Source organism: Cygnus atratus, chromosome 3 (genome assembly GCF_013377495.2).
Source record: "Cygnus atratus isolate AKBS03 ecotype Queensland, Australia chromosome 3, CAtr_DNAZoo_HiC_assembly, whole genome shotgun sequence".
Lineage (NCBI taxonomy): Eukaryota > Metazoa > Chordata > Aves > Anseriformes > Anatidae > Cygnus > Cygnus atratus.
Window position 1 is genome coordinate 49,650,975 of NC_066364.1, and position 13,993 is coordinate 49,664,967.

Genomic DNA, 13,993 nt, shown 5'->3' on the forward strand with positions numbered 1-13,993 from the left:
TCAAAATCTCCTTAAAGTAGGAGTAGCAGTATCATAGAAACGGACACTACATTGCACAAGCTCAAGTTTTTAACACACTAGAAAGATAAGAAATCTGGTTTAAAGGACTTGCTTTCTTCTGTGGAAGTGAATGATCCCAGCTGAACCTGATAAGCTGCTCAGGGAAGAATGACAGGAACTACCCAAAGACTAAGACTACTAGATGACAGAGTATTTAAAAGGACATGTCAAACATTAAAAAGTAGCTTAAAAATGGACTTGTTACGGGTAAACTACACAAATTTGGGTTGCAGCAGATACTGGCTGTTTCCCTCCCTCCATCCCTCCCTCTCTCTCAACTGTAAAAAACAAATACATGCTTTTTCTTACAGAAGCAAAGCCGTTAAAAGCTGTAGACTACCAAACGTCTAGAAAAAATTAAGAGCATGGCAGACACGCGTGAGAATTCTAAGCGGAGATTCTTACATAGCTACTATCTGAAATGGACAAATTACAACAGTGGCAGTACACTATTCATCTTAGTTAAGGGTGATTACAAAAACAGAATCTGTGAACTGATGCGTAAGTATTCGCCGTAACTTTTAAACTGATTTAGCTTTTCATCAGAAGTCGTTAGCTAGAAACATATTTTCTAAGAAACAGAAAACTGAATCTGCCTTATATATTGTTATTGTTAACTCCCAGTTAGATTTTCCCCACCATTTACCAAGGATACAAAGTCTCAGATGGACAAAATACTAAGAAACAAAATAATGATCATCTGTGTCACCTTAGTGCCTTTTTAAAAAACAAAAACAAAAAACAAAAACAAAAACCAACATATAAAACCCTGTATATAGGGTTCCTTTAAATGTGAGACTGGAACCCTGTAGTACATAGAAGTTGCTACTAATGAGCAAATACAGTGTATGTTAAAAAAAATTAGGCACACTGACCTTGGTATTTCATCTTCATCCCATTCAATGAAAGATGTGCTGTTTGAATTTTCTGCAAAATGAATTCTATGATGTTTACTTGCACCTGATATATCACCTAAAAAGAAAAATAGTATGAGAAATTAATTAACGTATGCTTCAGTAATGTTTTAATTTTTTTACAAATATAATTACATAATTTCAACTATTATTTAATATTATCAGCCAAAATGCTTCTGAAGAATGAACTGCACTGCATGATACTGGCTTCAGAATAACTACACTACCATTGAAATGACTTGGCTTTCTTAATTGCATGTGGACACACACAAGAAGAGAAAAGTTTTCTCAATACACCAACTTTATTAGAATTGAATTTGCTGTCATCTGCTCATATCTTAAGCTAAATTCTAGCTTTTATTTTTTGAGTACGTTAGTATATCATTGCTTAGTCTTAAGTAAAATTCAGGATTCCCAAGTGTCTGGGTCCTCAGGTCAGATCCCAATGGAAATTACAGGCCAAAGTAAACACTAAATTCTGCTTCATGCTTTTCCTCTTTCTTATCCATGAGCTGAAAGAGAATACAATACATTCCAGAAGTAGAGGCATGGTAGAAGTTAAGTGGAAAACTACAATGAAGGCAGACGTTGTCTGACCTACAAATACAGAAAACACTCGCTTGGAGGTTTCAGTGTAAGGAAGTGTGCTCCAAGGTCATCCTGGAGAAGTCCCCTTTGAAGATTTACCACCTCCCTTGTGGTCTCCTTCTGAACCTTCGCTCTTCAGATGAAGGAAAGACAATATACACAGGATGTGGCACAGGAAAGAAAAAAGCCCTGGAATGGGGTTGGAGAGGAAACTGGAGGAGAAAACCTGAGAAATTACTCAGTCTCCCACTTCAACATAAAAGACCTGCTTGAACCTTGAATTTTCTCAGCCATATCAGCTTATATCTGTGTATTCCTGTTACTACAAATTTACCAGCTGAACTCTCTCAGACTTCAAAACTGTCTACTCATCTAAGTGACAAAAATAGCACTGGAAACAGGCTTTTGATGCTGCCTACTTACATTTAGGAACAGATTTATTATGGATGTTTCTATTCCTCATCAAACTGATTTTTAGATCATCGTCTGCAAGGGAGGAAAAATAAATATGCTGCATGTATTTAGGTAAAGGCTTATATTGCCATCTAGGACACACAGTTCAGCCTGGCCTGCATGGCACAAACTACAGTTGACTAAAATGAATGTACACACCCAAGACACAGAAATTATCAAGCAGGCAGGTAAGCGTGCCAGTCATAAACAGAGACCACGCCTTCTTCACCAGTCTGACAGGTCTGGGCTGGGAAGGGATGGCTCTTCTTAGGTCTGCAGTGCAAGGACTGGCCTCTCAACAGCACTGCCTATAGGCTGTAGCAGAGACAAACCCCTTTGTTGCTCAGCCGCTCTGCTAGGGGTAGTAGATAGCAATCCTCTGCCTGGGGGCTACAGCCAACTGAGGCAGGCTACAAGCACGATGTGGAGACATTCAAAGCAATATTAATCCTGTGAGGAGCACTGCTTCTATTATCTGATCAAGCGAGGACAAGGTAGTCTGTTTCTTGTTTTTATCCTCTTGGATTCTCCCCTGTAAGAAGTTAAGGTCCGATGGTTTCAGCCCCTGCTACTACTCTTCCATGCTCTCCTCCCTATTCAAGGCCTAGGTCTCTCATTCTTAAATAAACGATGAATGAGAATATAAACAGCTTACATCTCTATCACCTATCATGTGAAAGGGAAAGGAAGAAGGCCTATGGAAAACCAATGTGAGCAACTATTTAATAAGTTGTATTATGTGTCTCCAGAATGTCATCCAAAATCTTGGATGTTTGGAAGACGACAGGTAGTGATTATACTTCCTCAGGACTGAAGGTCCTGAAAATGCTGTGGCTGAGCTTTTGATTTTCTACAGTTATGACACCACCAAAAAAAGTGTGGCCTACTGCTGTGTATGGAAAGAGTATTTTTCTTTAGATGTTATGAAACTCCACGGAGTAATCTATTGCTGTCTAGATATATATACATAAGAATAATGGGAAGAATTAAAGTCAGCATGATTCATTTCCTGTTTTTACAGAAAGGTACTTTACTGTTCTTTTAAAATCTTGCTTTAGCTGTAAGAACAATTATGATTTCACAAAACAACATTTATTTTTCTAAATGTAAGTACCAAAGACATAATGTTTTTCCTACTGCTACATCCCCTTTATACTGAAGCATTTAGATAAAATTATGGATATTCTTACCAATCTTTTGTTTTATCCAAGTGTATACATTCCAAATGCCAAGCTAATTTTTAAAACAAAAAATGAAAAATACCTCCATTGCTCAGACATTTATACCTCAAATTTCAACAGTGAGCAAATGACCTTAGTACAAGCAGAAGCATTCCAATTAAAAACAGTGGAACATTAATTATAATCTAGCTAAAATTTTGTAAAGCCACTACTGCAGCAAAAAATGAATTGAAGTTGGCATATGGATGAAAAACAAATGTCAGTAAAATTAAAGAAACACAATTACTATGCATCTTTTGTAGAAATTCAAATACCAAATACTATAAACGATAATTTTTGTTTTAAATGTCTAACTTGAAAGGAGTGATGAACATCTTGTGAAAACGGTCAAAGCGACATTACTGACAGAACATGTGGTTTTTGATACATAGCATCTAATTTCAGATTGTCTTTTCTCCAGTCCCAATACACAGGCACAAAAAGGAAAAAAATACAAAAACAGAATTTTTACACATGGAATTTGTTTTGACACAGAAGACAAATTATAAGGAAACAAGATGTGATACCCATTCAGACACAAACCATGGCAGGAATGCGACAACTAGTGACATTTTATTCGATATGTTAGCTTTTAGCTTTCAGAACAATTATTTAGTCTTAAGAAAAAGCTCCTTACTTTTCCTCCGTGCCTTTCTGAATTTTACAGCAGCCAGGTTTATTAAATTCATTCCATATAAGTTGTAATCTATAAAGAGTTGAAGGAGGTAGGGAATATGGGCTTCATGAGGCTGGTAAGATTTGTTCATTATGGCTCCACCTTGCAGAAGCTCACATACTCTAAAATTAAAAACAAATAGAACATAAAACAACAATTGTGTTTCCTGTACAACAATGCTGATGTCTGATTTTACCAAAATATAAAGTATGTAAACTTCTTAAATTTTGCTTTAGTTGTAAATCTTAAGAGCTTTGTTTTCACAATAATGGATCCACAAAAATGTCTCCTGGTAATGAACACTGGGTGTAAATTACAAAGGAGCTGTAAATCCTCCAGCTTTAAAACAAACCAACAAAAAAATAAAACAAAACCTCCAAAGAAAAATCATACCATGTACTATTTTTGCAACATGTCCAAAGCTACAGTGGTCCATGGAAATCTGTTTACAAAACAACTATGGCAGCTGTATGCCTACAAACCAGTAATATCTTTGAATTTCTCTCCAGTTCTCCCTTGTATATATATGAAGTCCTGCATGTTTTTAAAGTTTCAAACTGTCTACGTAGAAGTAGCATTTTAATAGCTTCCCAGAAGCATGACAAATCTGCTGTTTTAAACACCTGCACATTAAAAAGCAACTGCAGGTATTTGCATAATTATGTATTGGTGCAATACATTTATCCCTAAGTAATATGAGATTTATAGATCAAAGACTAGCACTTAGTATTTCTAAATGCAATAAACTGTATTCAAAAAAATAAAGTTTTATCTAAGATTAAAAGAATAAACTATGTGAAGTGTCAGTCCTTATTTGGGTAAGAGTAATTCAAACATGAGAAGTTTCAAAGTAAAAGGTCCAAACAACTGTCACCAAGTCATACATGCACATAGATTACAATAAGATGGAAATTTAACATAATGTGGAATTTTACTAGCCTAGAACAAAAACAGGCAATCCCATCTTACAATCACGTATTAGATCTTTAAAAAAAAGTTATGATAGGTAATACTGGACAATCAATGCTTGAGAAATCATTCCTCCTTACTTATTACTGTCACAGTAGTTGCAGCAAATTCAGGAAGTCTGAGGTCAACAGTGCTTTTATTTTATAGGATATTACTCTTGAGAAATACAGGAACTGTCTAATAACAAAAACTATCCAATCTTCTGAGTATATTTTAATTTTAGTAATGGGTACTAGAATCTAAAACATAAGAACTACCAAAATCCACTTCGTAATATATGAAAGAGCACTACATGTACTAACTACATCGTTTTCCTTAGGCGTTACAGGAAAAAAAACCTGATGCAAGTATGTTCAAATGCAGAGTAATTACAATTAAGACAAGATAACTAGGCATGTATAATTTGGTCTTGCTTTCTTAACGTGTTACTCCTTTAAAAAGATTATTGATGTGCTTAAAATTAGTAATTTTCTCACTGTTTTGAAAAACTTGAACAATACTTCTCTTGTTAAAATGTTGTTGAGTCTTGCTCCAAATATTACTTTTTCTATTCAAGATACAAGCTAGAACTTCACACCACCATATCCTTACCTTTTAACCATTGCAGGATTGTAAAGATAGATCTTCATGAACTGTCTCTCCTTTTCATGGTAACCATAAAAAGGCCTGGAGAGGAAGAAGTAAAAGCAAGAGGCTAGCCAGTTATACAGTGGCATTTATTCTGCTGCAATTTACCATGAAGCGTATTAAAATCCAGAGGGGGAAAAAAAACACATAGATGAACTGCATATCCAGGAGACTGAAAACTCCCACGCACTGGGCCAAAAATCATTATAATCCAAATGTATTACTTAATAATACAATGTCATTCAATTTCAGAACAGAATCTTAACCCATTATCTTTACACACTATTAAAAACACAACACACATTCTGAACAGACATTTCATAAAAGATGTTGACTCTGGGGTCAGATGTGCAGCACGCACATGTGAATTTGGGGAGGAAGGCAAAGCAAGAATGGAAAAAAAGAATGCAGAGGCTGGGGTAAGACAGGGCAACGCTGCACACTCTGCAGTAGAAATTTCAGTCTAATGCAGGTAGGTGGAAGCTCTTACCATGGGTCACAAGTTTGCCAGAGATGGCAAGATTACAAAATGACAGGTAGGTAGTGTTTTTTTCAATGTTGCCACTCCTTTTCTGAAGGACTAATTTAAAACAGTTTCCACTTTATTTGGTGAAATGCCAAGTACTCAAAGCTGCAGCTGATGCTAAAGAGAACACTACATTACTATATAATGTTAAAGATAAAAACAATAGGTTCTATGCATGTCAGAATATCTAACAAAAATTCACTTAAGCACTTCTGGCTTAGCATTGTTTCTTACCTTCCCCCCATGTAAACATACTGATGTCATATCATAATAGTACTTTCACTGCATTTATTAGTGCTGGACTGCCTCAAAACAGTGTTCAACTCTTCTGATAAATGTTTTAACAAAGTCCTTGAGAACATTAATTCCGCAGATCAGGTGTAAACGAATAAATATCGGCTGTGTAATGTAAATAACCGAACAATGAGAGCAGCTTAAGAGAATGAATAGCTGCCCCTTTCCAGTGATTACTAGTCATCTCGTGCACTAAATGAGGCATGAATCCTGAAGAAAATAGGATTTGAGAATGCAATTAAAGAATACATGTCATAATGAATATGTCAAGATTAAGCTGAGGTTGCACAGGCAATATTAATTCTGGTATTACTTGACTGAATTACTGACTTTTCAGCATCAAGAATGCTAATCTAATCTAACATGCTTGTAATACAGCATGTTAAGGAAACAGGCCATAATTCAACACATTGGGTAAATGCAAGAAGCCTACAGTTTGCAGTAATCGTGACTGAAGTCAACAGAAGTTCGTGAATACATACATTTAAATGTTAGCTCTCCAAAATAAAATAAAATCTCTTAGTCAAGAATATTATTAGAAAGTGCAGCTTTGATGCTTACTTGCTAAGTCTAAAAAATGAGGTAGTAGGAAGGTTTTCAGTCCTAAATGAAATGCAAACTCAACAGAACTGTACAACCACAGCACTAATACTGCTGTCCTTAACACGATTATGTTTGCACACATTTATACTGAACTGTTTCAAAAGATCTTTGTGCTATTAAAGCTGAGCTAAGTTGTAACAACAAACTTAGAGCTGTTGTGCTGAAAAGGAGAAAATGAGAACTTATATAACGAAGCAATCTCTTACAGAAATAGTAGGAAACTTAATGGCAGTTTATACACATTGAGTTATAATGCCTCAATATGCTGCAGGCAGGTAAATTAAAAGCCGGTTTTAAAAAAGTCAGCACTTGCGTGGCAAATGATCCATACTTATACTGACCTGGCACAACAGGGAAAGTAAGATTTATGACCCCTTCAAGGTTAGATATGAACACCTACTTTAACTACACGATGCAAAAGGACAGCGTATTTTAACCTCTTGTTTATTCCTGGACTTCTGCTATGTTTGGAAGTTAACACGACAACAATCCCATGTTAAACCTGCAAAGGTTTAACAAACACCCTTATTACATAACAATTTTCCTACTAATACAGAAAGGAACAGGTAAGATAATCTCCAAGATTTAAAGAAAAATACAGGTTTCTCACCACGGAGACACTCTAACATCCACGGCTCCAGTCAGAACAGAAGAAAGGGAACAGATTTCTGTCACTACATAAGCATGTCTATCTACCCAGCTAAAAGATGAAAGTGTGTTGCAATTTCTGCTAGGTGTATGGCATCAGCCTCTTATGCAAGTAAAGAAAATACTTGAAACAGTCTTTCCAATGCTTCTTTGAGGCAGTGAGTATCTCACCTTCAATAATGACTTGAAGCTCTAAGGCAAGAGAGGTGACAGAGGCAGGTTCTCCTACTCTGTGTCTGCTGCCTTCTCACTGATTTGAGGAAGAAAGATTGCCTTCAACATTTTAATCTGCCTGGGTTAAACATGAACAGCTATGCCAATGTTCACATAGCTCTCAAAGAAATAACAAAAATAAAAGATACGGTGGGTTAGCTTTCCTGCTATTGCAAAAACAAAGTTCTGATTAAAAATATTAATAAAAAAAGGTATTGCAGCCACTTTGCTAGCAATATCTAGAAGACAGCACTACAGCTAGCTGGGAACAGAAAGATTATCTTCCTGAAACTAATTGTTAGAAAGGATATCTTTCAACAGAGCGTGGAACAAGAAAAGTAAAAGGTAGTGCTGCACAGTACTGAAAGTTAGCATTTACATTGTTTTGCAGATGAAAAATTCAATGCATATACAGATTAACTGTTTTCCTCCAGGACAGCTTCCTATTATTCACCATGATTTGACATATTTTTCAGTCCTTGGTTATGCAAGTCAAATAAAAATTGATCAAGAGAATCCTTAAAATGTTAACATTCAGTAATAATACATAGTTTCAGCAGCAGTAGAAAGCTACACTAAATAAAAACAGAGCAGTCAGCTTGACAGATAAGTGAGAGCCTCATCTTCATGGTCTGTGCTGCTTGGAGAATCAGATGGATACGCATGACCTGACAGTCTCTGCGGTAGACTTAGAGGGGCCATCTTAGATGATCAAAAAAAGAAGACCTGGAGGCAGACTCCTGCAAGACATGCTTGGTCACAGGGAACCTAGAATAACCCAGACATGTAGCAAATGCTGGCTGGAAAGTACTGCTGTAATAGCAGAAACAGAAAAAAGTCAAAGGAACAGATTTGGAAACATGATGGGCAGTAGGATCCAAGTTTAGGAAAAAATGTTGTGCCAACCATTTGTGTCAAGCGTAACTGTTGATTATGTTAGATCAAAGCAAGTGAGAAAAGTTTTTTAGTTGTCCGGGCCTGTAGGAAATCACACATTGAGGGGAAAAGAAAAAAAGAGAAAAAGAAAAAAAGAAAAAAAGAAAAAGGAAGAGCACCACAGTCACCCAAGTCCACGTTAAGTGTTTCTAAATCGAACTGCAAAAAGCATTTCAAAACAAATAACAGAAAGAACCGTAGCAGGTCATACTTACATTCCGGATACTAATGACACTTTGAAAACATGTTGAACAGTAGAAGACGGATTGCCTAAAGCCACATTAAGTGCTCTGTCAATGCTGAATGCCACTTTGCGGAGATAGTGTTCTGGATGCTGTCCAAAACCATCATATGGTACGTAGAGGTAAGGAAAGATACCATGTAAGTGGAGACAAGTCTTTTGACCTAAAAAGAGAAGGTAAACATTTATTTTTGAATGACTACATCATTATTTCTTTTAAGTAGTCCCTGAATTTGAAAATTTTCCAGGATATTTTCAGGTTCTACTGTCAGGGTAAATTGAAACAAGTTAAGGTCTAATTCATACAAAGGTGCCAATCTAGAGCAGTTCTCACATTTGATTCATTGATTAAAGCAATAAGAATCAGATGTGGTTAGATGACATACACAGTGGCAAATTCTGCTATTATATAAGCATGATCCTAATGGTTTTATTTGTAGTAATAAGACAACACCATTCTGAGAATAATTTTGCATAGTTAATTAGTGTTGGATGGTTAATGGTTTCCCAGCCCTTGTAAAAATTTTGCGATATCAAAATTCTTCCCATTCCTCACTGGGAGGAGCATATAACTTCCAAGAAATTAAAAAAGAATGACCTGGTGGATGCTCTGGACATTCAATGTTCTAGCCATTAAGGCATAAATTAGGACATATTAAAAAAAAAAACAAAAAACAGTGATTTTCAACTTTTTCAGTATGTGAATCTCTGTGAGGTCTCCACTGTCAGTGCAGGTCTCTAAACTTCTACCAACATGCTTACTTCTCAGCATCAGCTTTCATGAGTTTGCAATAACAGCAGAATAAAAAAACACACCATGAAAACCTTTGTGCTAGACTAGACCACAGCTCAAGCTTCTGTTTTGGACAAGGTAAGGACAGCGACATGGATTGGGATATCCCAAGCATGACCATTTTATTTTTATTTTTTGGCTAGTCTCAGCTGTAACGCATGTTCTTTTCTTTCCTCACCATAAGACACCAGAGCATGTATTCACTCCTGAAGCTAACAAATTCCACATCACCACCCTCCTAGCCCGCAAAAGTCCTCATGACTTCTCACTGGTCAGTGAAAAAGGTTCGCAGAAAACTACCGTAAGCACACATTCATTATCCCCCATCCCACTGCAATGACAGGCAAAGAATAGCATTTTGTATTCTGCTTGGATAGGCACTCTGCGTGAAGGCAGCCAAACAGTGCCTACAGGCAGCGCTTTCATCAATCACAAGATAACACTACAGGGAGGCAGCACAGCCTCACTGGTCCACAACTCCAATGAACAGACTTCCACAAGTTTATTCTTCCAAACTGAGATTATTTCTCAGCAGAGGGACCTTGCCTGTACTACTTAACACTCACTCATCTTGCATCTGCATGGGTGCACCACGGGCCACCCAGTAAAGAGAGCTCTAAGTCCTCTAATGAGCAAGCAGAACAGGCTTCCAAGGTCAGGATGTCTGTCAATTCTTACACCTGTGAAACCCATACCTCCAAATACCATAAGCAGCACAGTTTAAAAACAAAACAAAAAACAAAACAAAACACCCCTACCAAACTGGGTTTCAGATACACCGTTCTTTCTTCAAAGATTTATCAGTCTCTCATGTAATGTCCAGAAGTGAAAGAAATGGCTCAGAGGATGCTAGCACATGGGACCGTTCTCCACCGTGATTTTTTTCTTTTTACTTCCTGGAAATCAAGCCCATCAAGTCTCTTCAGCGATGTTTAAATACAACCCAAGTACACAATGCACATTCGTAACGTCAAGGTCATGTATGACGAAATCTGCCCACATTAAAGAAACCAAACTAACTAAAGAAACTAAACAATATGAACTAGAATTTTTTGAATGGCAAAACGAGGGACAGAATCAGCAGCTTTTTATGGCAGGAAAACCTCTGCCACCTTTTTGTGGGAAAAGTCATTTATTAGCAGCATGTGAACTGAGACAGTATTGATCTGTGCAGCGATGGCAGACAATTAATTCTCTGTACGAAGTCACCAACAGATGTGCGTTTCCCCATGGCTGTACTTAAGACTGACTGAAATAAAGGGTTTTTAACCCCCATGTTAAAAATAGCAGTGGTCTAAACCTCTGCAGTTCCTTTTTTTTCCCTTTCCCTTTCCTTTCCTTTTTTTTTTTTTTTTTTAAACATATGCAAGGATGACATTCAGGGAAAAATTCAATTTTTTTTTTCATATATGTTTCTGCGAATGCTTACTGAGGCATTAAAAAAATGAACAAACCAACCCGCCCCGAACTATACTTGATATTGGAGCTACAGAATAAGAACTTCTGGCAGATATACAGGTCTATCCCCCTGTGAATGTTAAAAATTCCCACTTTTGTTACCTTTAACTTGTCAAGCCAAATCAGTTCTTCACTTGGGTCTGTGTTCCAGAAGTAGCTATGAACTCTTGCTCTTCCTGATAATGCTTAAATACCTTTGCTTTAATGGTTGCCAAACTATTCTGAATTATAATCAAATCGTGTTCCCCCACAAAACAAAATTACAAAGCACTAAATAAAACAGGGAGATGGTCTGAACTTATTATTTAAATTCAGGTTCCTTTCAAGTTATGGAGAACAATTAATAAAGCTTTTATAGCTAGCATCCGGTTAGTCAAGTTAATTGAATTAAAAATATATATCCATTTCAATTGCACACATTGAACAGTTTTTGCTGAACTGAAACACTACTTTATTGCTAAATAAAAAAGAACATGTACAGAGGAAGCTTCCTTCTATTCCCTTCTGTGCCCTTGCCCTGTACTCCCTTCCTGTGCACAAAAAAAAAACAACAAAACAACCAACACCATGGAAAACACTATAGCTTTCGGTTGACCAAAGAATCAAAATGCCATCTAAGTCCAGGGAAATCTTCTAAAACACACACACTGAGTCACTCCTCGTTTTTGATTCTGCCAAGAAAGCAAGCAGGCTAGCAGCTGTCAAGTTACATGGGTTTATATGGTTCCTCACTTTGATCCTTGTCAGCATTAACTCATTTGTCATGGCATTTCGTTATACTTCTATTTTTATTTACAATCTGCATTACTACGAGTCTTACCCTACTGATGTAAGCACAGAGTCATTTGTTCCTGTCCTTGAAGTAAAAGCCCCAAATTGCACCAAAGGTTGTGGTGTTGGGTCTGAGGCTGGACCCCAGGAGCAGTGGCCATGGTTTGCACTATGCTGCTACAGATTTGAGTGGATCCCTTCCAACGGAGCCACAAGAAGAAAACAAATCTACCCACTGAGGATCTCAGACCACACAGACTTACCAATTAACATAAATTAAAAACTTGGCCTGGGATAAGGTTAAGAGGTTTTATGCTTTAAACACGTCAATCTCATGTTTCTCTTTCTCTTCAGAGATATAGACAGAAGCAAATTTGTACCACTGGAACAACAGCGACCACCTACAGGGCCCTGCAGATGTTATTTTTACATCTATTCATCAGTTCCTTTGCATCTGCCGAATCAATGGAAGCAGTGCTCTACAGCGCGTTCTGGGGAAGAGCCATCCAGGTCGCAGGGCCGCTCCCCTCAGCTTCCTGAGGCAAACCTGAAGCCATGCAGAGGGATTCCCAGAGTTTTCAGACCAGACAGGCCTCTCCTGTCTGCAAGAACCTCTCTCTGCAAGAAACAGGTTTCATGCTACAGCCTCACTGTGGACCTGCTGTGCATGTACATCACAACCATTCTCTACACGAGCAGTACATATGATGTCTTCGTTAATAAATTAATGCAACATCTACGCAAATACGTGGTGATAATGGGCTATCAGTCTGCTTGTGGCTGCTGCCCAAACAAATTCTCTAGCCCAAGCTCTGCTAAGGAACAGGGCCTGCACTGGTTGAGCTACCTGCAAGTCACAGAGCGAGCTACTCCAGCACGTGACTCGAAGGGGCTCAAGTTGGGAAGCAAAGCTGCGGCTTACTCACAGGTCTTTTTCAGGCACTGAACGAAGCAGTGAATGAATGAACATGAGAAGTGCTGCTATAGCACAGAAAAGAAGCAATACACAAAACCTTGAGATGTTACGAGATACCCAACTAGCAAATTGGCTGTATTCCAAGAAAAGAAGGAACTGGAAACTAAACGTCGATAAAGGTGAATAGCCAGAACAACAATGAATCGATACGTCAAAAATATTTAGTTTTTTAGACAGTAAAGAAAGTGAGCCTTAGCATTCTTTTAGACAGAGCCCTAAACCCATACTTACCAAAGCAAGTGGCATAAATGTTGCTGAAGCATTAAAGCCAAACATAGCATTTTGTACGCTTGAAACCCATGAGACAGGGATTAAGAAATCAAGCCTGCTAATTTTTGAAGCTGGTTGCTATATGCATTACAATTAGGAACACATACCAAACATAATCCTTGCTCTACAGTATCATTTAAAATAGAAGAAGAAAAAGCTGTAAGCCTGAGACAGAAATCTTCGATACGATTAGAAGAGAAATGAAACCAGGAGCATAAAGGAATGCAAAGCAACTAGACTTCTACTCGGGAACTGATTTCTTCTGATCACCAGAAGGCTCAGCCACACGGGATGATGGGGCACGGATGAAACTGAGATGCAGTCTATACAGAATCACAGAACGATTGAGGTTGGAAGGGACCTCCGGAGATAATCTGGTCCAACCCCCAGCTCAAACTTAAGTACACTTCATTTCCCAGTACAGCAAGCTACAGAACCTGAGGATCATTATTCCAGCATCCTCAGAAGTGCTTATCCTCCATTTGAAAATAAAATTTATTTTGCTTTGAACTTCTAAAAATATCTTTGAGCTAAGACTGAATTGGACAAATTTCAGCACAAATGAAAACCATGAAAAATATTATGGAAATATGACTGGTTTGGGTTGGAAGGGACCTTTAAAGATCATCTAGTCCAAAGTCCAAGACCCCTGACAGAAGCAGGGACACCTCCCATTACATCAGGCTGCCCAAAGCCCCATCTAGCCTGGATTTGAACGCTTCTAAGGATGGGGCATCCACAGCTTCTCTGGGCAACC

The 13,993-nt window shown here is 37.7% G+C and overlaps 1 protein-coding gene across 1 annotated transcript in view; it reads right to left on the reverse strand.

The window, feature by feature from the left end:
- Nucleotides 1–770: 770 nt before the first annotated feature.
- LOC126913251 (DNA polymerase zeta catalytic subunit-like) overlaps nt 771–13,993 on the reverse strand; it is a 54,398-nt gene continuing 41,175 nt past the window's right edge. Inside the window, exons 2-6 of the mRNA XM_050709818.1 lie at nt 8,943–9,132; nt 5,472–5,546; nt 3,873–4,033; nt 936–1,032; nt 771–777 (exon numbers count right to left, since the gene is read on the reverse strand). Coding sequence (XP_050565775.1) covers nt 771–777; nt 936–1,032; nt 3,873–4,033; nt 5,472–5,546; nt 8,943–9,132 — 530 coding nt within the window. The remainder of the gene's footprint in view (nt 778–935; nt 1,033–3,872; nt 4,034–5,471; nt 5,547–8,942; nt 9,133–13,993) is intronic.